At 42.1% G+C, this 24275-nt stretch overlaps 1 protein-coding gene across 1 annotated transcript in view; it reads right to left on the bottom strand.

Moving 5' to 3' along the window:
• fat3a (FAT atypical cadherin 3a) overlaps positions 1-24275 on the bottom strand; it is a 129480-nt gene that overhangs the window by 3407 nt on the left and 101798 nt on the right. The window contains exons 13-30 of the mRNA XM_026379071.1: positions 23236-23432; positions 22894-23047; positions 22476-22709; positions 21914-22303; positions 19955-20169; positions 18247-18384; positions 15755-15898; positions 15021-15218; positions 13806-14607; positions 11470-11604; positions 11169-11323; positions 10499-10762; positions 9608-9854; positions 8694-8847; positions 4736-5448; positions 3848-3961; positions 2225-2284; positions 1803-1838 (exon numbers count right to left, since the gene is read on the bottom strand). Coding sequence (XP_026234856.1) covers positions 1803-1838; positions 2225-2284; positions 3848-3961; positions 4736-5448; positions 8694-8847; positions 9608-9854; positions 10499-10762; positions 11169-11323; positions 11470-11604; positions 13806-14607; positions 15021-15218; positions 15755-15898; positions 18247-18384; positions 19955-20169; positions 21914-22303; positions 22476-22709; positions 22894-23047; positions 23236-23432 — 4350 coding nt within the window. The remainder of the gene's footprint in view (positions 1-1802; positions 1839-2224; positions 2285-3847; positions 3962-4735; positions 5449-8693; positions 8848-9607; positions 9855-10498; positions 10763-11168; positions 11324-11469; positions 11605-13805; positions 14608-15020; positions 15219-15754; positions 15899-18246; positions 18385-19954; positions 20170-21913; positions 22304-22475; positions 22710-22893; positions 23048-23235; positions 23433-24275) is intronic.

Here is a 24275-nt window from a genome sequence, read left to right as displayed (position 1 = left end):
ATTGCTAGTGTTATAAATCAGTAAAACCTCTAAACAGGCAGGTTGTTTGACAATCTGCATAAAACTGTTGAATCTATTATATTTTGTGGGGGGTTCACTTTGACAATGAATAGCAAGTGTGGCTAGTCCAGCCTTCTGAATGTATTTATGAACACGCTGTTACATTATAATAAACTGATTCAAACAAAACAACGCTGCTTGTCTTGGCTGTATTGGAAAGCAAGAGGACTTGTTGACCCTTAAGAGCATATTCTGTGCTATGATGAAATGAAATTATTTATTAAATGGTATATGCTAAAGAGTAAGCATTGGGCACCAGAACAACAATCTACTGACATTGCATGAATGATGATACTCATCACAAAGGCTTGGCTGACCAAAAAGGCAATCTACAGATTAATTTACCTGTAGGCAGATTTCATTTAAGAGCAAACGATAAATGAAGTTAAAAGAAAAGCAATGACAAATCAAATAAAAAAGACATCCATGCATCAAAGCATAACACAAACCATGGAAAGACTGAGGCTGTGAAAACATCATCAAGCAACAACTGGTACAGTACCAACAGTGCCATCACTAGGCTGGAGATAAAAGTCCAAAGTAGCACAGTGGGATGCAGAAAGGTGAGAGCTGACAGGCAAAAGGGTGAGGGTTTATAAAGTGACTGCCAGTCAGCATACAATGAGTGATGGGGAGAGGGGATAGGATATCACATGAAATCATACAGACGCACAGAGAGCTTTGTATGCCTTTTCCCTAGGGCACACAAAACTCTGCCTAGGGAAGGGGATGAGCCGAAGAATTTACCAGTGACAAATTAAAGTATAAACGTTCAGCTGGGTATGCACAGAGACAGAAGGTTACAGTGGGTAGACAAAATCATTTGAGTACGAATGGTCTAGCTGAATGGTATTTTTGAAGATTTAAGTTTCACGCAGACTCTACAAATTAGCTGGCTGCTGACTGCTAGAATAACTACGTTTGTTAGCAGAAAAGCCTTCAATATGTGAACAACACGGCATTCACAATTCACTGAAATCTACTATATGTGAACATTTTGCCCTACTGTAGTTTATTGCATAACCTGCTGTCATTCAATTGAAATGGTTTTGCTTTCAACTTTCATTATTTTAAATGTTAGTGTCATCAGGATGTTGGGTTCAAGGGCTGAGACACACCAAGGCATGCGACCATTGGAAGAGACTGCTTAGTCTTTGTGGTGTGTCCCATCTATGTAGTCTCTTGCTTTCCCTTTCTGAATGATGACCAAAGACTACTGACTGTTGTGTGTAACTTGGAACACCTGTTTTTCCATCTTTTTTGCTCTAGTTGTTGCATGGTGGGGTACTTATAGCAGGCCAATTAAAAAATCTAACCAGTGGGGCGCAGTGCAGGTTAGTGCAAATGATGACTGAAGAAGCAGCGGAGTGCCTTCCTTTCTCTGAGACTACTTTGATCACTCTGGTGGGTCATAATAGGTTGGAAACCTATTAGCATAATTTGTCATGATACTAATCATCATTCAGCAGTACGTCTGAAAATCAGTGCTCGGAATTTGAATACAGTCTACAAAGTAATGCAGGAAAACCTATGAGCTCTAGAGAGGATCGAAGCTGAAAAATGCTGCCTAACTTATGTAGAGGTAAATGAGACCTAGCTTATACTGTAGAGGTATCTACTGCTTAATTCAAGTTATTTAGTTTTAAGTGGTTGTTATTTTGTCTACTCACTGCTGTTAGATAGAAGGACAGATGAATAAGCAGGGGTAGGATAGAGAAGGGGGGTGGGGGGTTGGTAGTCACCTCTGTTGTAGGTTTGACCTTGGTCCATGACTGACACTGTCAGATGGAAGAACAACATAGAACAGCGACCTTTAGCGTTTGCTTGAGAGGTTGTCTAAATGTAGGGCTAGAGCTATGTGAACAGAAGCTAACATAGAAGCTGGGTGGACTGACTAACCACTGACTATGACAAAGTGTGAGATGGCAGAAAAGCAATAATCCACTATACACAGGTCTTGGCATGTTGGGACCTAATCTACAGTATGTACAGAAGGGGCCCAGAGTGGCCTTTACTGAATAATGCAGTACCCACAGTGAGAGTGTGTTTAACTTAAGTATATAACCTATGACTTCTTTCAGATGAGATACTGCAATAACAAGACTGAGATAAGAGAGGAGTGGGTGAGTGAGAGGAGAGACACAAAGGGAATGAGACATGGTACCTTCACTTTCGATTGTGTCGACTGCATCATTGACCAGTCGAATGACGGTCACTATGGAGGCTTGTGGAGGGAAAAAAAGATAAGTTTTGAAAATACAGTCATTCAAAGTGAATAATGCTCATCGTGGTGTAGGTTGGGGGTATCCCCTCACACCTGTGGCACTGCTCATGATGGACTACCAGGTCTGCCTTTTGGTACAGTTAAGACATCTTGCTGATTTTGATGTTTGGGGGCAGTTTTCACATAATCATATATACATATGGAGATTTACACTACCAAACAAAGAAAATAACTTCACAAAGACAAAGAAAACCAAGTGACAACAAAACAATATTAAAGGAAAAATCCAACAACACAAGATATTTCTCCTACTATTCCTACTACTGTCGTTAAGTGCACACACACTAATCTGGTGATACCAGTCAGACTATAGCAAGCACAGGAATGACGATGGCAACGATGTTAACACTGCAGAGAGGGAGAATCCATATAATGAGTCAACTAATGACTAGGGGGTAAAAAGCTGTCATTTCTCGACTAATGACCATTTTGAAAAGTAAAACGATGAATCTCATGGGTTGCAAATAAATTCTGGTGAGAACAGCATGATGCATTGAAAATGAAACACAAAACCAAATACATAGCTCCAGCACAAAGGCCACAGTCAACAACACCACAACAAACAAAGCATTCAACACCATAATGATGCTGTTTAAAAATCGATAAGCAGGCGCATTTACAGTTGTGAGAAAAAGTTTGTGAATCCTTGGGAATACATCCCTGCATTATTTTCTTCTTTGAAATGTATATAACTTCTAAGGGTTTTGTATATTTTAGTACGCTTTATTAATCCGAATGATGATATTTACAGTAGATATTATAATTTTTGCATACTTTACTTTACATTTACATTTAATCAGTTGGCAGATGCTTTTATCCAAAGCGACTTACAGCTGAGGTACAAGTAAAAAAAATAAATTTAAGTCAAGGAGAAAATATGAAATCAAAGTATTTTTTTTTTTTATGAATTAGAAATTTCTGCATTAATTTGTCATAAACCCAAATACAATGTGGCTAAAATAATAACACAAGAAATGTACTGAGAATGACCATAAAAACCTTGTAGTGCTAGGGGAGAAAGTATGTTAACTTTGTTAACAACTTTGTTACATTTAGGAACAAAAAATTGATTACATTTAAAGATTTTCTTTCTTCTCTTCTCTCTTCATTATTTGCACTTCCTGTTTGAAGCAGACATTTGACAACTTCAGTGTACCTTTGTAGTTTGAAGACATTTTTTTCAATAACAACTTTGAGTGTCTGAGCTGATTTATGCTGAGCTTGTCTGTCAGTCTGCATATTTTCATTTGTTATTAACTAATGCAACAATATAGAAGCAAATAATGCCCAAACATTTCCTCACAAATGTATGAAAACCAAGAATAAAGAAAAGCACTGCTTGTGCATGGATCTTGATGAGCAAAGGTTTGCGAACAGAAGAATGAGACACCCTGTGTGACCAAAAAATAAACAAGCAAAGCAATTTGAAACAACCACGTCTAAAACTGAAACACTAGTCAACTGCAATATTGCCTAAATGCTGGGCATGGGTTGGGGGCTTACCATTGTCATCACAGGAGTCAGATTGGAAGGAGCTCAGTGATTGGACCTCTGAGTTACTGCCTTTGTTGCTCCCTGAGAAACATGTTACTTCCTCTGCCATGTCAACCATCTTACCTATGGGGAGAGGTCAGAATCAAAAACAAACACAAGCATAGAAAATGATGAATAGTATGCATACATGCTTGTTATTCAATGGTAATTAGTCAGGTCTTCCTATCTTTCATGTCATTCACCCTTTTAAATCATGCTATTATATCGTAAGGATAGCACCAACGTGTGAGTAGAGCGATCCATCCCTGGAACAGGCTCGGGATCAGGGCCTGCATTTTGTATTTTTTATCTGCCAACAGAGTAATGTTGAAGCAAACAGGATGCCATGTGGATGTAAGGAGCTGGAGTTCTGCTCCCATGGGAGGACAAGCACCACACTAAGGACAACGCTGATGATATGCTACTGACAGATAATTACGAGACTAATGACAACTGATAACGCCCATTATATGGTGTTACAGTATCTAAACTGCACACGCCAAAGGAAGAACAAACTAAACACACGCACACATCTCTCCCTGGCATGTTCCCTATGCCAGGGACTACCCCTGCACAAAAGCTGAGTATGCTGGAGAAGGAGAGTGTAATGTCACTTTCTTTCATCCACCTCAGTCTGCTGCTGCAGTTGTTCTGACAACTGGGAAGACATCACACTCGCTGTTACTGGATAACCTTAACTTTTTAACAGTCTGAGCATACTGAGCATCTTTAGCATGATTCCTTTAGGGATTCAGTTCTACTAGTTCTATCCTAGAAGTAAATATTCTGTAAGTGCTGAAATGGATTAACCCAACATTAGCAAGTTGTCGAAAACAGGCCACTTCTAAGAACACGTACCCTCATCGCTGTCCCATGGGCTTTTGCGAATAGAGTCACAGTCTGAGCGACAGGGTGACACTGGCGGCAGGTTGGGGGCCACGCTGCACACCACCACCCCCCTCCTGGTGGTTCCTGACAAGATCCTTGGTGACTCTGGGTGAAAGGTGCTCATCTCTGTATGCTCCACACTGCGCCCATCCACCATCTTCTCCAGTGTGGAGCGTGGGTCTCCTTGGAAACAGGGGGTGTACGCCATGGGCCTCACAGGGACCTGCGGAGGTCCCATCATCCCACCCCCTCCCACCACAGTGGGCCCCAGCCCTGGCTCTGCGTATAAGTTGAGAGGATCCCCTGGTGTGCAATGGAGGGTCTTAAACTGAATACCATTGGCCTTGTTGAGGAGCGCTGCAGTGGCTGGGTCCTGGACCAGAGACAGGTTGTTCCGCGAGTAGTTCTTCTGGAAAACCTTCTTGCGGAAAGCGATGAAGAGGATGATGAGGGTAATGATTACAAAGAGCACCACAGCGATGCCAATCAGCTCCTCTTTACCGACCACAGCGTGACCCGCCTGCATGTCGGGGACGACGACAGGCCGCAGGCTGCAGCGCTGGCCCACAAAGCCTGCGGTGCAGTTACAGTAGAAAGAGCCGTGAGTGTTGACGCAGACGCCACCGTTCTCACACTCGCCCTCTGGATTGCTGCGGTCGCATTCATTCACGTCTTCCTCACACCTGCAAGATGGAAAAGATGGAAGAGAGACAGGAAGAGAATGATGTATGAATAACTTTAGACTGCTATATTACCTGCTTCCAGTTGGATCACTTTGTAAAAGAGTGACTAAGATAAAATACACTAAGGATAGATTGCAGAAGAAGTGATCCCTGGGTGGGCTCACAACACAATCCCTTTGTATTTAGTATCATTAAGCTGCTGTGTGTGGAATATCAACTCACTGTGCAGTGCCATTTAACTTTTACAGAATTAAAAGAGAATTTAAGGTCACTGCTGGAGGCTCGAGAGGAAAGGAAAGTGTTTTGTTCTTGTCTTTTGCTCTTTTACTCACCTATCCAGGCTTTTCTTAAACTCACTAACCTTATGTACCCATTGGCACTTCAGTCATTACAAACTCCACAAAGCCTCAGAACTCAATTTAAATTCCAGTCAACATCTCAAAGTTTAGCTGGGGTTTGGGCAAATACAAGTAAAATCCATAAGACTTCTCAAATGTGTGCATTTGATAGAACGGTACAGCTGGCAAAACAGTGACACAATGAACTTCAATTAAGATCTGATATAAAGTGACAATAGTATTCAAAATATCATTTTGTGCATGGACATTTTAGGAAATGCTTATTGACTTTATTTTTTAGATGAGATATTAACAAGTAAGCATGTACAGAGCCCAGCATAGCATAAAATGCACCCACAAAACTTTTATCGTCCCTAATAATCTCATTGTGGGTTATTTGTTGTATGAGTCAGATGCAGACTGTGTTTAGCTTACTAGTAACGTTAACTAGTAAAAGTTCTAATCTAAATCTAAAAGTTAAAAAGTTAAAAAAGGTCACAGATAGTGTGATATAGATAGATAGAGAGTCAACCAGTGACACCAAGCTGCAGTAACCGAATAGGAACCATTTAAATAGCAGAGCACAATACAGATGATGCTGTGACTGAACATCAGTCACAGCATCACACTGCTGTGGTAGTTGTCTTAACAGAGTGATGCAAGCTGCTGCTGCAGTGGGGAACTACAAAAAATGAGTATGTTTCAAGGGTGCACAGTAGGGTGAAGGACTGATGATGCATTTCTGTTGTGGGAAGTTTGCAGATCTTTGAGCTGAATTCATTCTCTCAAGTTTCCCACACTGAGGAAAAAGAAGATAATAAATCACTCAGTAAACTTCTTGCAACCTGAATTAATAAAGGATCAGGCTTTGGTAAATTAAGTTGATCAGCCTCTGTATAATCGTGGTATCTTTACAGTATGCATGTAAGTGTGTGTGCCTGTGAAGGATAGTACGACTACATCAACCTCACAGAGTGTTCGGTTCTGTCAGCTGTCATTCGTCTTACATCTGGGAATGTGACAAGCAGGATCAAGTGTTGTGTTTGAAGATGCTTGGAAGCGATGGACAATATGCTGAGCTGTGATTGAACACTGCCTCCCTGTGGCTGTGAATAGCACTTGCAGCCAATACAACATTATTTCATACCAGGTTGAATATGTCCAATCCATACTTAAGTGTTTTCAAAAAGCTTTTTAAAGGATTCAGGACTATGTTTTGATGACACGTGAAATGATCCATGAGTCTTTACTTTAAATATGTTGAATATGTTTCTCAGTATAAACAATGCATCATGTAAAGCAGATAAATTCCATCATATTGTCAGTGTGAAAAAACGATTCTTTTCTAACATGTAACCTACCTGAGCGTAAGTTACAAGGTTCAGCAGATACAATATCTGGCTTACTTATATTTTAAATAGGTTACATCCATGAGTTTAGCCATTAACCTTAGCATTGCTAAACAGTACATTTTAGTTTAAATAGACTGTTTCTTTAATGGAGTTAACCACCAATTTAGGCAAATAAACCTTATAATCTAATAAATAACATAAGCTCTACATTAGTCTTGAGGCAGTTATTGATGGGGGGTACTTAATCACTAACTACTACTACTCACAACAAGTCCTTGCTATGCTCAATTACCTGCAGAAAGCCTCAGACGTGACACTGAGCCTGTAGATGAGGTCAAGCTGCAGTAAACTCACTACTATACTAATCAAGTACACTGGCATTGCTGTCAGTATAAAGAACAACACCTTAAAATAACTAAATACATTTACTTAAGTACTTTACCTTAGTACAATTAATATAAGTACTTGACCTAAATGTTTCTATTATTACAAAAATATAATGAACTAATTAATGCTGATCTATTATTATGGTTCCACTTCACTTTTACCAGCTGCTGTATTTGTGTTCTCATTAATACAATACCGTAAACTGTCTCTGGCATAATGTTAATGTTTGAAAGTTTGATAAAAACATCTGGACTTAATTCTCCCATAGGCTTTATCAACAGTGTTTAAGGTACATTTTAAAGCACATACTGTACTTAGTACTTCAAACTGAGTAAAGAATCGGAAGTAATACTAGTACTAAAACTCATTTTAGTAAAATATAGAGATTGTCTACATTACAGAGCATTGTGGGACACAAGTGTACCTCACCTGCACACTTAGCAGACATGTTAGTTTCAATCTGCACACTGATCCGTAAGTATCAGTAATTTATTTACTTTTCCACGTGAACAGATTACTCTGTACATAAATCCTGCTGAGAAGCCGTGTGTAGCCTGGAACAGTCATGTTAGATAAAAGTGGTAAGTTCAATAAAATGACACCCCTGGTGTTATCGACGTTATTCACTATGAATGTTAACGTGGGTTGGTCATCTCGTTGATTATTGTTTTTTACATTACATCGCCCGCAGAGTCATCAGACCTGGTGTCTGTGAGACACTTCACCTCCTTACACTTTTGTCCTCCATTAATCAGACAGCATGTTTTTGGTGGACTAACAGAAAAGGGGAAAATCTACACACTACCCAAAGTCTTCATGTGATTCATAGCGTTTGGTCCCACACCAGAGTTTGCTAAGTGATTTGGATCGAGACCACCTCATTTTGGGGGTCTCGGTGCAGTTGTTTTGGTGCGCACCCAAGTGTGATTACCCCGTTCACACCAGACAAAATGAACTGCACCGAGAGGGAAAACAAACTTGAGTTTGATTTAATCGAACTACATCCTTTAGGTGTGAAAGCACCCAGATACTGCACCTCCATATAAAACCATTGGCACGGGGAGACACCTCCAGCAGTGTGTAACAAAAGCTGATTTTGCCCAAACGTGGGTGACTTGACTTGTTAAGGACTCTCAGTTGAGGTTTGGATGTTTGAACTGGAACTCACGTCAGGCCCTTGAAGCCTCTCCTGCAACTGCAGAGGAAGGCGTTGCCAATGGGCTTGCACACACCACTGTTCTGACACGGGTTGGGAACGCACGCCGTTATCTCCATCTCACAGCGCCCTCCGGTGTACTGGGGGTTACAGTTGCATGAAAACCCTGGCAAAGAAACAGAGGAAGGGAGTGAGGGGGGGCAAGGAGATAGACTCCATTACCAATTCAGAGCAGTCAGTGCACTGTTTACAACTGCTTGGCCAAAACACACACGCACCGCTGGGAAATCACTCCAGTACAAAGCATAATGAAGATGCACACACACAGCTACACAGATGCACACATACACAAAAGGGAATTGCTCTGACATGTAAATCCATGAAAAAAGCTCAAACAAACCCCTTAAAATCACAAATACACGTTAGAAAAGAGACAGTGGTGAATTAGCATTTTTGATTGTTTGTGTACAAATACATGAGAGACACACAAACCTTTCAACAGCGGTGTGCAAGTGACAACAGTGGGCTGCCGCTATTCTCGAGATGCTTTTCTCATTACAGAGTAAATGAGGAACATGTGGTGTGTGGGAATTCTTACAGCAGTGTTCACTGAAGCCAGCTGGTGCCATAGCCTTACAACAAACATGCACCTCGGCTGGAAGCTGTGTGTGTGTGTGTGTGTGTGTGTGTGTTTGTGTGTGTGTGTGTGTGTGTGTGTGTGTGTGTGTGTGCTGCCACTCGTACATTCACTTTACCGAAAGAGTAGTTTTCACACTTTGCAATTACAATTATACTTCTCAACTACCTTAGATTTAGTCTTCTCTGGTAGGGGACTGAATTAGACTGGGTTAGACACCTGCACGCCTGTTTTTCAGAAGCTTCAGTGTGAGGTAATTGCTCTGCCTGGTGTACTTCCTATTACTCACCACCAGAGGGCAGGCTGGTGCAAGTGGCTCCATTGCGGCAGGGCTGCTGCAGGCACGCGTCTGGGTAGAGGATGCAGCCGAGCTTCAGCTCCGTGAGTCCCACCACCTCCGCATAGCGGGAGCGCTTGTTCTGCAGCGGCAGCTCGTTGTTGTTCAGCATGACTGAGTCCAAGCAGCCCTGGAAACCCTCAAGCACCCGCGGGTCCTTCTGGGAGTCCACGAGGCTGCGGGAGTTTGGGTTCTGCACCTGAAGAGATTCACACACAAAACAGTTTTCCACACGAACAGAAGACACGCGGCTCTTATCGTCACAGTTTCGAGCATCACGAGCTGAGAGCATCACAACCACTGAGCACTTCAACAGCATGAGAGCATCTGAATATTTAAACCACAGGAAATAAAACTAAAACTGTCCGGTACATGTCAGCAATGCAGTGAATTCTAAATAACAGTTCGAGCTGTTATTTTCCTTTTTAGAAATGCTGTTTCCTAATTGTATTTATTCTGTTAGATTGTGCCGTTCTTCAGCTCTAACAACATAACAAATGCATTTTGTTCCTCGTAAAACATTTGCAAGGTTAATTTAACAGTTCCAAAGCAATCAGTCAGCCCTCCTGTCCTTGCTGCTGAATTGCTGCAGGTCTTGGTGCATTTCAATTATCTGTCAATCTGTGGCAGAGTGTGAAACGACCGGCGTTCACGTGCGCCTTTGTGCTCATGCAAGAGCAGAGCAGGAGACAGAACTGCTCCATACAGCAGCTACAAGCCAGAAAATGGTGTTCACTAATCCTATAGTATTTTATACTGCATGGTACAACACATGTAGTACAGCATCAAAGTAGCTTCTCGCAAATCTGCTGTGATCACCATGTGAGACCTCGTGGGACTGACCAGTGCTCCAAAGTAGACGCTTCTGTCTGGAGCTAGTGGTTGTATGAACGGGGGTCCGCGGCGTCTCTCCACGTAGCTGTCATCCAGAGCCAGGCTGCTGAAGTTGCGGTTCAGCTCCAGCGCCACAGTGTGCCAGCTGCCGTCGTTGATACGCCGGCTGGAGATGCCCAACATGTCGCCGCTGTCGCCACCTGCGCCCCCACCACCGCCACTGCCGCCACCGAGGCCACAGGCCAGCTGGAACCACAGCTTCCCCTCCTCCAGCTGCTCACACACAAACACAGTGTGGCTTTAATGTTGCACGGTACATCCAATCTGAGAATGACCAACCTAACAAATGGCTCATAGCCTTTTGTTTGTTTTTTGGATCTCCTACATGGAAAGTGTGTATTCAGTGTTTTGTTTCTTTTTAATTAGCAGCTACTGTATTCTGCACCTAACAAGTACACACTCTAGATACTTCTGCTGTTTTGCATTTGTCTTATGTTTTCATATCTTATTACTTCACAGTCTAATTATTTCAGTTTTATTCCTTCATTCTGTTCTTTGAAGGATTCAGGTCAAAGCAGACCAGCAGTTTTTGATGATGATCGTGTGTGTGTGTGTGTGTGTGTGTGTGTGTGTGTGTGTGTGTGTGTGTGTGTGTGTGTGTGTGTGTGTATGGGTGTACCTTGAGCATGGTGCAGGGCTCAGTGTGTGTGTACATGATGATGCCCCGGCTCTGCAGCGTCCTGATCCTCAGGCTGAGTTTCAGCTCAGTCTGCAGCCAGTCCGACAGTCTGTACTTGATGTAGCTGTTACCTGAGAAACTCAGAGACGAATGGCCTGCACCCAGAGCCATGCACAAGAGCACACACTGCCATTTAAATAGGTTCAAAAAGCAGTTGTACTGACTTCAAACATCATTATTGTTATTATAGACTGGAGAATTTCAAACAGTTTGCTTCTTTCTATCTCACACACTCACACACCTGCACACTCTCCCAGTTTCCCCGGTGGACACTGGCACGCGTATCGCCCTCTGGTGGCCTCAAGTGAAACACACTGCATGTCTGCTGGACAGGGCTGGTCCTCGCACTGTTCCGACAGGACGGCACAGCTGGCGTCTGTACACGCACACAGGGAGGGAAACAAAACGCCGTGATGAGCACAAACTGACAGCAAGGCGGACAGACAGGTGAGTTGTTTCGGGCAGAATTAAACTGCTCTGTGGCTACTTCAGCAGTCATCAAGGTGGGTAGAGGTAGAGTAGGTTGACTAAAGGAAGGATCTTCTTTATTACACCAACACATTTCAGACTTATCAGCATAATTTACAGGACGTTCATATTTTAAATGGTCTTGTTTTGTTGACTTTATGTAACCCTTAGATTATTTTTTATTTAGTTTTACTTTGTAACATACTCTAACACGTACTGACAGTAACATCTGTAAACATAAAAACAAGGGAAAGTATATTAAAAACATGATTATTTAGGTCATTCCACATTTACATGGTCAGACCTGATACTTTACACACACCAGCACTGGGATTATTGTGTTCCTCTGTAACAACGTGAAGTTGCAACATTTGCATTTTTAATGAACAATAAGGATTTCAGGCAGCAAGCAGAGTTAGGATACATCACTGTGCTCTGTATTAAGAATATTTCCAACAGTTCATCTGCTTTTGCAAATGAGCTCTTTTATGTATTTGGAGCCAAAAATTGAGCCTTAATGTGAACTTCCAGAGTTGGTCAATTATTCCTAGGAGATTTCTAAGTCATGTACTGTAAATTTTAAGATATTTATTAACATATCTCTGCAGTTTACACTGATCATCATGACCACTGAGCTGTGTTTTGCCACCTAACAAGTTTAAAGAAAGGAGTGGTAGTTGAAACATGCTGGTTTAGCACCACATTACAGTGATTGTTACACTCTTACCTTTGGCACAGAGGAGTTAATGACTCTGTGCCATATGCATATTGACATGTCATCAATATGTACAGCTCACAACATGCTTGAAAGTGCAGTTGGTGCATGAAATATATTCGTGTAACACGTGGCATTTATGCACAAAATACAACTTTTCTGACACTAAATAAGAAACTAGTCCCATGCTCTTGTCACCTATGGAGTGTACTTTATGGCACAGAATAACTGGCACACCCATGAAGCTGCCTGTGCAGTGTGTGAATGGCCTGAAGGCAAGACAAACCAAACCAATGTGTAATGTGCTAACTATATGTACAGAATACAGAAATGAAGGAAACAATCTGATCTGAATTTTGACAGATTAAGGTCAGTAGACCAAGTGTTTAAAAAGAGGAAGCAGTTGAAATGTTACAATAACGTATGAAAGTGTTCCTGAATCTTTAATAGTGTGATCATGGTCATTTCATGTAATTTGTGTACAGTAGTAATCCATCCATCAACGTTCTTTGGTAATAACCAGTAATCTTAAAGGCAAATTCTCTTGTACCTCTGGGGGAATTATCCAACTCACATATTCCATCTGTGCATGATACGTACGTAGCGCTGTTTAGCTGTTGGGGAATAATTAAGTTTATGGTCCACTGGCCAAAAGCTTTGGAAGTCAATGAGCTATTTTTGGAGACTTGTATAATAAGTTGCACTCCATCATGGCCACATCGCACTTTTCTACACAGAAATCCCAACAAACCTGTCATCCGGAAGATGTAGTACAGATTTGCTTTTCCATCCATTTCTCTCAGCACAGTGAGCTGTTTTTAAAATTATAATGGCGTGCTGCGAGAAGTAAAGCTGTGCATGAGCAGCTGAATCCATGCCAGAGGCTGGAAAAAGTGAGGGTCGTTCTTAGGCTTTAGAGAACCAGCTTCTAAATGAGCAACAATCCCAGCCAGTTAACACAATTCATTCATGGCTGAAAATAAGAAATCACTGCCCTTCTCCTTTGAAGCATCCAGAATAAGCATTGATACTATGACATGTTGCATAAGAACAGTCACCCTGCTCTAAATGAAACCGAATCATCTGGAGAGACTCTAATCTCATGAATGCATCCAGCATGACCTCTGTAGTACACGGTCTTCCCTGCAGCTTGTGTTGGATCCTTCTTTGGCCAAACTGCAGTTGGAGCCTCCCTGTTTTGAGTTCCCATCTCTTTGCAGATCTAACCAACTTTCATCATCTTCCAGATGTTGTTTCAGTGAATCTGTTGCTGCACCTCATTCAAAAACAATGCAAGGAATCCACCACATAAACCACTGTTTCCGTTAGAGGACAGCAGGTTTGCACTCTGCACTTTTCTTTCAAGAGTTGGATTTTGAGGTTCTATCACTCACCATTACACGTGCAGCGTGAGGTCCGGTGGAAGCGTGGTGAGACGAAGCTGACCCGTGGGGTGCTGTACGTGGCTAGGTTGTGTGAATCAAGGATGATGCTCTGTTCACACTGCGCCCCACGACACTCCAAGCCCGAGCAGTTCTTGTCTAGGATAGCTGACACTCTCAAGACCTCCTCCAGCTGTCGCCGTGATGCACTGAGTTTCTGGGTGAGGTAAGCTGCCTTGTAGTACCCACCCCCTGCTGTTTCCACTGCGACGAGCATGTCCAGTTGTTGCGTCCCACCGACTGGCTGCAGGCTGAGGAGGTGCAGCGTGTCCTGTTGCTGTGACGCAGCTGCCTGCTGCAGGACCTTCAACACATTCTTCAGGTGCAATGCCACAAAGTCGTGCGGCGCCACACTCTCAAATCGCACCGTCACGGCCTCACGTAACATCTCCGGCGTTGCCTGCTCCACATGCACGCTCACGGGCACAGGAACAGCGAAGCGGCCGTCACTGACACTGGCATTGAGGGAGTACCTGCCTGCATCCAACCCACCCAGGGCAATGATTTTCCCATCACGAGGACTGATCTTGAAGAGGCTGCGCTGGGCGGGAGGTGCGTGGCCGAAGGTCAACGCGTCATAAGGGTCAGCATCAGTGGCATGTAGCTGGCCAATCACACCACCAGGAAACTCATCTTCCATAGTGACAATATGAACTTCCAGGGGTAGAGCAACTGGCCGGTGAAGGCTTTCCTCAATCACCCTGACTGTCAGCGTGGAGGAGGAGGACAGACGAGGCTTCCCTGAGTCTGTCACCTAGAAGAAGAAGAGAGAAGAAATCACTTTACCTGCAAAGATCTGTTTTGTCTTTATTTGGTTAAGTCAGCCACATTGGTTTCATAAAGCTGCAGGGACTTTTTTTTAAAACAAGAACTGTACATTTTAGCCTCCATCTCTACAATTGCTTTAAGAAACCATTTCTTCAAAGTCAGTGCTGTTCAAATGTGAAACATTACCACAAGCACAGACCTACTTAAGTAAATTTGTAGACATAATGTACAGTGAGTTTCCATCTGTCCACAGTGAACAGGCTATAATTGGTTTTGGTTATAACTGTCACTCTGAATAGCAAATTCAAATCTCTCATTGCAGCATTTCTATTTTAGAACTATTCAAAACTCGCAACCCAGCAGCTGGCGTGATGTGACAGTACTGAGGTGTGACTCTACCTGTATCTGAATAACATATTCAGTCGCCAGGTCCCTCCTGAACACCTGATTAGCCAGCAGTGTTCCATCTTTCTCCAGCACAAACTCTCCTCCCTCATTTCCTGACAGGATGCGGAAGTCAAAGGGCGGGCCATTATGGGACGAGTCCTGATCGATGACGGACAGCTGCAGGATGCTGGTGCCGATTGGCTTGTTTTCCTGGAAGAGGACACACAGCATGACATGATATTTCAGGGAGATGATGGTATTCAACAGCAAGTTTATTTGATGCCTGGAAGTGAGGAGGTCCAATGAATGAACACTGGAGAATCCCAGACATGTTGCTCTGATTCAAAATAGCTCATGAGTTTCAGACAGAACTTCAGAATATGGAATCTCAACCCAGGTTCCTGTCTAGTACTGCTGTAATGTAGCGTCAGTTGTGTTGAAGGCAACCTGTAGATTTAATAAGACTAGATCTGAAGAGCATTCAGAAAACTCACCGAGTAGTCATTTGATGTTTAAAAAGCTGAAAATATATGTATGTTTGGAAAATCCCAAATGTTTCCACTTGGTCATGTAGAAATGGACTCATTGTATTGCTAACTGTCACTGATCATAGCAAAAAAAATAAAAAAATCAATAATCCTGCAAAACCAAATGGACTTCCTAGATAACAAACCCTACATTACTGATTACCCTAATAATCTCTGAGGATGCTTTGGGCAAAGTGTGCTTGAAATCAATATATTTACCTGTATGACAGTAGTGAGGTTGGCTGGGGAGAAGGTAGGTGGGTTGTCATTGATGTCAGAGATGTCTATGTTGACCATCACGGTAGAGGACATGGGCGGCATTCCACTATCCAGGGCTCTGATGGCTAATGAGTAGCTGGGAAGCTGCAAAGACAGACACAATTAAAACAATAATAAAAAAAACAAAAAAACATCATGGCTATAAATAAATGACAACATGTCTGCCAGCATTGTCGCATCATGGCAGTTAATGAAGGCAGAAAATCCAGGTACAGCTGAATAAGAATATGACAGAGCTAAAGCAGTTCTGCAGGAAGAACGGGCAAACATTCCTCCTGAAGAATGTGCAGGTCTGATCCACAGCTACAGGAAGGACCTGAGTCAGATGTTAATTATTGCATACAAAATGCATACATTTTCCACTAGCACTGTGTTCTTATGGTTGTTCTCTATAAAGACATTAAAGATCAGAATGTCTTATTTTAGGGACTGCCCTTGGTAAACATTTTCATGCAACTCTGGACGGGAACAAACGTTGTGAGTTTGCAGAAGCTTATTGAGTATGTGACTGTTTTTTTGGACGGGCAGTGTATGTGTCAATACTTTTGAAGATGGAGATCAGATCATGTTTTATGACAAATTAATGCAGAAAAACACAAAACTAAACTACTTTTTCTTGCCAATGTGTAACTTAATTAGAGTGGAACTTGTGATCATCGTTAGCTGGCATAACTGGCTATGAGAAGTGCATACTGATTTAATCATATGTTAGGCAATAGTAGCAGAAACAACTCAAGTGTGACTTTTGATTGCTGGATAAATGTCAAACAAAAGGGCGCTGATTGGCAGATTAAAGGCTCCTTGATTAGTTTTGAGCATTTAATCCTTCATAACTGTAATCTGACATGGTTCCTATTATAGAACAAACCCAGCGCTTCTGTATGTGGTTGTCTTAAGCAGTTGAGAATGTTTAGGTTCACACACACACACACACACACACACATGGACACACACTTGTTCCACTGCCAGGATGCTCATTCTTCCCTAAACCTGCTGCAGGATATTTTTCTGTTTCTCCACATTGCTTTATAATAAAGAGCTAATGAAGCACACTGAGGAGAATCGCGAGAGCAGCAACAAAACAATATTCTGCTGCCTGGGATATACGAAAAAATAAAACTCGGTAGTAAACAACTATGACCTCCTTTAACAGGGAGGAGGGAGCTGGAGAAAATAAAAGAACCTGTATGGAAATGAGGAGAGGAGACATATGTAAAAAGACACACACACACACACACACACACACTGTTCTCGGTGTGATAACCCCAAACACACATTCATCAGCCAAAAGCTTTGATCCCCCACCACCACACACCCCTGCACTCCTTTTCTGAGCACGCTCAGACGGCTCATCGACTGCGCTCATGAATACTTTATGATAGAAATATGAACATTTCTGAAGTTTTCAAGCACTGCGGAGAAGAAGGAGATGAGGGAGAGGGGTGGGGGAGGCGGGAGAGGGGGCAGGGGGGAGCTGGGTACATGCCTTCAATAATTTTTCCTGCTGCAAATGAATGCACTCATATCCAGAGCTGCCTTGCGTGTGTGAGTTTCCCATTCATGTGTGTTTAGCCAACTGGTCAGGGAGCTGTTACTTAAGAAACCAGCGCCCAGTGACTCTGTCAGGCTGCGAACAGACTCCTTCTTTCCATCAAAGATGACAGACCGTGACAGCTCACAGTGTGCCGGCATTCACTCTACAGCAGCTTGTTTGGAGATCAACTGATACATGAATATCTGAAAAACTACTGCATATCAAAAGACAGTGTTGGAAACACGAGGCATGGTTTCAGTTCCGGTTTCTGTTCCATCGTAATTAAATCTCCACATTGAATAAACTACCACGCTAACAAATAAAAGTCTTGTCTTTTCCTCATAACAAAGGGGATGGGAACATTGTTTCCACCTGTCAGAATTACAACTGCCGCCAGCTGCAGATTATATCAACTGTAACTGATGTTTCACGCTGATGGCGTAGGAAGCTAAAATGAAAATGTGGCTATCTCGATAATGTGCGCACTGTACAGTCACTGTCTGTCCTTGGATCATTTGTTAGAGACAACTGTCACTTTTTCCAACGCATGGCAGTATCACCCCATCGAGGAGTCACACCAGATGAGCAGTCTTCACTACTTTAACCCACTGCATCGTGTCAGTTTGAGAAGTCTTGTGTCAGACTTTTTATCTTTAAAACGCTGCCAGCCTATACGAAATATGTTACGATACAGCTGCTATCTTAACCTAATATACATATTTCATTATATTTAACATCACATACCTTCTACTGTCTAATTTTCCGATTTTATTAACCTAGCCATGACATTCAAATTCTAAAACGCTATTTTTACTGATAAGATGAAATGAAAATCAAGTGAAAAGCTTCTCTACACTATACTTATTTCTAGAGCAGACTGTAGAAGAGTGTTCCTCACTGTTTCACGGTCCAGTTGCTTGTTGACCTTGATGACCCCGCTGAGCGGGTCGATGAAGAACTGGTTGTCTCGGTCTCCGCTGATGATGGAGTAGAGAATGGCTCCGTTCAGTTGACTGTCCACGTCTTCCGCTATCAGCTGCAAACGTGGGGACACACGGACACACACATGCACAGGCAGGATGAGGGGAGGATTGTGGCACAGTCACACATTTTGACCAGCTGACCCTGTCCTTTACTTTAACAATAACACACTTTATATATACAAATAGGTTGTTACCATTTCCTGATGACCTGTCTCTCTTCCAGCCGTCTCCTACCAACTTGTCAGCACACACAGGTTTCTGTGGTCACAGTGACTTTGATGTTGATGTGTAACTGTGCTGCCATTGGATCCATTATGAATCTCAGGTGATTCAAACTTTACCAGCCTAAACTCAAGAGGCTAAAATATACTCTGGCAACAGACTCCCTCTGTCACTGAAGGTAGTGAGTTTCTTATAAATTGTGAAACATTGCTTTACAAAATCTTTACATATATGATACCAATTTTTCGAACCAGTGACCGACCATTCTCTTTCCTCCACTGTCGGCCATTTTCCAAAGCACACTGCCCTGCACACTGAGATTTTTTATTTTAACTAAATGCATTTCAGTGTCGTATTTAAACTCCAAATTAAGGTGAAGTCCCTTTAATTCTTAAGTCAACAACAATAGGTCTGTCTTTTTAAGCCACTCAATAACTTCGATCTTTCATCAGAAAATTCCTTGATGTCAAAAATTCTCTTTAACAACTCATTCATGCCACTGGCCAAGAAATCTGTTTGCACAGTGGTTCTTTCATTAGGGCCAATGTCTTTTATAATACAGAGCAGAAAAAAAAAACAATTTTTACGGACATTAAACGCCAATAAACATGAAAATCTATGAAAATGTGATTCTATTACAAATTTCACAGTTGAAAACTTGCTCAGAGCCGCTTGCCTGCTCGCCATCTGTTCCGTCTGTGAGACTCGTCGAATAAAAAATGAAAGCACCGAAGCCCATCAAGCCGTGGGAGATCAGTTAACGTTGGAAACAGTAATTACCAGCATCTAGGTTTAACTGATGATAGAATCATGCAATCTTAAAGTGCGTGGCCTCGACACTGACACACTGTATATCACTATATACTACAAAAGCATCAGTACAGTATACATAAGCTGTCCCTCACACAAACACATTCCCTTTCAACTCTTGCCATGTATTTCATGGCTACAACACAACAGAACCATTTAACTGAAGTCAAGCTGCTAGTCTCACCATATGTCTGCACAAAGAAAAACACACAGGAACAGATAAAGCCGAAATGTGCTGGCTAACCATGGGTGCAGGATTCAAGCTTTATAAATGGAACAAAGAACATAACTACGATTTTTCTAGAACCTTCTACAGAATATCTGAACTAATGGAAAGCTTGTGAATTGTGGAAAATGGAAATGTTCATCTTCTGGGGATCAGGACTCTGTTCTGTAAATGTCAAGGCAAACTGCACTATTCTCTGGGAATCATGAACATGCTCAGTAAATTTAAGTCAGCCAGAAAGCTGTTTACAAAAGGAGTTTTCCTATCAAAACAATGGTGGAATTGTATAAAAGCCAGATAATCCGAATTTGCTCTATTTAGACAATAAGTATTAAATATACCATGTCTTCTGTCTCTGAACCTACCTGAACTACAGACTCTCCAATGGTGGCATCCTCTGACACCACTGCGGTGTAAAGGTCACGGCTGAACATAGGCGCATTGTCGTTGACATCGGTCAGGTTTATGTTCACCGTAGTAATTGCGCTCAGCGGTGGCGTTCCACCATCACGAGCCTCCACTGTCAGGAAGTAATCCCTGCAGGTCTCATAGTCCAGAGGCTGGGTGACTAAAATGGCACCTGAGTACAGTGAGAAGAGAGTAAAATCCATGAAAATATCCAAATGCTTAATGTATCCTACTGCTTGAAGTATTGTGTGTGTGCCTGTGTGTATGTGTGTAATCTCTATTATTTCCCCGAATCTATTAAAACATGTCAGTGAGCTCCACTGTTGCAATGGATGACATGTTCCTTCATTGACATTAACACAAACGGGTTCATTGTGACTGAGAAACAGTCCAGAACAAATGCACTGTTTCCTCCTGTTTGATTGAAGATACGAACTACAGAAATGACTATGCCTGTTTTTAAATGAAACTTGTTTATGAGCTGTTCTGAAGGATTTATGACGTCAGTAGAAAACACTCTGCTCGAGGCTAAGAGCCACTACTAGGTTGGAAAATCTGAAAGTGCTACGAGCTGAGAAGAGCACTTGAGAAATTTATTGAGAAGTTTATTGTAATGGCTTCTGATTCCATGTTTGGATTTGAGGATATGAAAAGATGGAGTTACCAGCTGTACAATAATAAGAAGCTGATGCTGCATGTCCAGGCTATAGAACTAACAAAAGATCTCAGTTTAGAGGAATAGAACGAAAAGGAAAGAACAGAGCTTAAAAGGTTGGTTTACTTTTTCTAATGTAAATGCCTTGAAGGTAACATTAACCTATGTGGACAGCTAATGTCCCCAAAGTCAAGTCCAATATGACTTTGAAGATCTTCAGAATACATTTGTATCGTATAAGCCCTGTAATGACCATTTTCTTGGTAAATGATCACTAAAGACATTTTGCATGTAGCGTGCTAGAATCATTGTTTTACTGACTACTATTGGCTATAATGAAGAGAGTTCCAGTCGATATCTGGATCTTTTCTTTACTGTACTGCACAGTTTTGTCCAAATCGTTCATCTTGCATTGTACTGCAGCAAGGCCTGGGTCACTTAACAGTTAATTGCTAATTAACTGCTAAGATCCAACAATAGTAAGTAATTTCCAATGACTAAATATTTCTTTTCTGCATCTGGATGAACTCTGCTCCATAATCATCCACCAGGCAAATAGTGGAAGAGCAGTTTTCTCCTTTGTATAGCTGCATAGCCTTGGATGAACCAAATAAGCATGCATTTAAAACTATTGCATAAAAATAAAAGGCAGCAATTCATTTGATTCATGTGCAATTTACACTGAATTTACTACTTTCACTAAGATGATCATTAAGATGAAAATCCAGCTCCACAATGGTTCTGCTGCAAATAAAAATGTGTGTGTAACAGTAAGAAATTATTGGACACAGCTGTCCAACTTAAACTAAGTTCAGACCTGAGGGTTGGCAAAATAAACTAATCTGCAAACAAATCATTTGTCTCCCTTATTAAAGTGCAAAAACCCTTTTTAAACTCTGGTTGGGGCTACACTGGTTCCTGAGAAAACCCCATTGGCTGGTTGATGTTTGAACCTTTCACCTTTAGGCTTTGTAATTGATAACAGCTGCTTGGTGCAGACGGAAAGGAGGTTAATGACAATGGAGACTACAGACTGTAAAATCTAAACTATGAGATAGAAGAGTTTAAGACACGTGACGGTATCTGCTGTGTGACCAGAATAAGGCTAAATTTGTCAGTGAGAAGCACACCTGTTCCATGACACAAGCTACAAAAGGGAAACAGAAGAAAGAAACATGTTCTATAATAACGCATATAAAGTGTGATCAAATTGCTGGATGACCAGTGCAGAGATTTGCAGAGTTGTGTTTAGCTCCCTCACCTGTTAGTGGGTGAATGTGGAACTTTCCATGCTCGTTGCCTGATCGGATACTGTAAGTGATCTCAGCATTGGTCCCGATGTCCTTGCTGGCAGCATGAACTCTGAGAACCTCTGTGCCCACTCCCACATCCTCCGGCACTGTCGCCAGTTGATCACGCCGCTCAAACACAGGGGGGTTATCATTGATATCCAGCACAGTAATAGTGACGTTAACCAATGAGGAGAGAGGTCGTGGGGAACCCTGGTCAGAAGCGCGGACTGCTATTTGATAAGCTGGCTTGACTTCGCGGTCGAGGACACGTTCCAAGACCACAATGCCTGAGGACTTGTCTATGGAGAAGGAACCTCCTGCAGAGTCTGCCAGGGAGTAGACCACCATACGTCCAGGACCTGTTGCAGAAGCAGAATAAGACTATAAGATATAAAAAAGTGAAACATAATAAATGAAGTGGCAGTAAGTGTGCTTATTTTGCTATTTCTAGAAACAGAGTATTAGCATTTGAAGCAATACATATAGTGGTAATAGCAGAAGTAGTAGCAGCAATATTAGTAGTAGTATCACCTTCATCAGGGTCTATGGCCTGGATGCGGGTAAGCAGAGCTTTGGTGGCAGTGTCTTCGTAGACACTGGCAGTGTACTGTGACAGGGTGAAGATGGGGGGGTTGTCATTCACATCAGTAACCACCAGCTGCACCTCAGAGCGACACCACCGCCCACCACCATCAGTTGCCTGGGCAACAAGCCAGTAGTTAGGTGTCATCTCCCGGTCCAGATTGACAGATGACTTGACCTCACCTGGAAATGTTAGCAACAACGTGCAAGACATTTAGAGCTGGAGCCAAATGGAGGCGTGATCATACAAAGTTCAAAAGTATTAGATTTGTACAGGTTTTGTTAAAGAAACATTTAGCTTGACAAAGAAATGTACTGTAGGGGTTAGGGTTAGGGGTGTGTTTTCAAAGTCATGTTAAGTCTCTACCGGTGTCTGGGTCTATGCTGAAGTCCTGAGATCCAGGACCGTGTAAGGAGTATTGGATCCAGGCACTGATGCCCACGTCTGCATCTGTTGCTCCAACCCTCAGCAGCACACTGTTGACTGGGAGGTCCTCCGGAATCGAGGCAGTGTACGCAGCCTGCAGTGACACACAGAGCAATAATATAAAGAGATAAACTCAGTGAAATGAAATGGCACATGGCTACACTTGAGGTTAGCACACGTGGTGGACCTACACCTCTATTAAGCCTGCCACTTGCCATTGTCTTTGACAATGTGGCTGCATATGTCTTTCATACATAGTCAGCATACAGATTTTTTCCTCACCTGGTCACAGATGGGGCTGTTATCATTGGTATCTATCACTGTCACCTCTACCGTTGCCTGGGAAACAAATAGTCCATCGCTAGCAGTGACATTGATGATGTAGAGGTTGCGTTCCTCTCTGTCCAGTGGCCCCTTCACATACATCTTCCATTCACCCTGAACGAGACCCAGTGCAAACACACCGCGGTAGTTCCCACCTGGACAACACAGACATGGACACAGAGACAGGGTTAGAGAGATCCAGGAGTGTTACAGAAGATTTTAGACAAATAGACCTCCACAATGTCTCTGCTTGCTGTACATATTCTGTACATAACTTTAGAGTAGCATACATGTCAACAGAAAGTAGAACACCACGATATGTGTGTGATACAGTTTAACCAGTACTTGTTAGATCATAAAGTACAGACCATTATCCAACATACTGCATTTGTTTGGGGTGGAGGGACAAATTCATGGTCACAGTGAAGTCACAAGTTTTAGTCTGAGAATTAGTCCACTAGTGCACATTCACACATACATAAAGACAATTTCTTTATCCTCATTAATTAAAACAATCATTATTACTTCCTACTTTAAGTGACCAGTATAGGGAAATAAATGTTGTACAAGTAGATAAAGGTTGGGTCATAACACTGAGGATTTATGAAAGCACTGGGTGGCTGCTGACCCATTTAACTGGGCTGTCAAGTCAAAGTAGTACAGTGCTCTGCTCATCCATCCCCAGGCAGCTTTGTCCTCTCTCACAGACTGATGGGTGTAGGCCCTGCCTATAGGCTGATAATACTGTATATAACTAATAATGCATGTGACTACAATGATTTTCATTTTAGAAAATGTATTAAAATTACGGTGGCAATCACAAAAGAAAAAAAAAAACTATTATTCATAAGGAAACTGAACAGTAATTCCTCTTCTACTCAGACAGTCAGGCATGAGGTTACCATCCCCAACGCTTAAAAACCCATTGGGGATCTAAATACATTGGTGCAATCAGAATTTTCTGAAAATATGAAAAACTGTAATATTTTGAATATTCT

Source organism: Anabas testudineus, chromosome 13, assembly GCF_900324465.2.
Source record: "Anabas testudineus chromosome 13, fAnaTes1.2, whole genome shotgun sequence".
Taxonomy (NCBI): Eukaryota; Metazoa; Chordata; class Actinopteri; order Anabantiformes; family Anabantidae; genus Anabas; species Anabas testudineus.
This window is presented reverse-complemented; position numbering and strand designations above follow the sequence as displayed.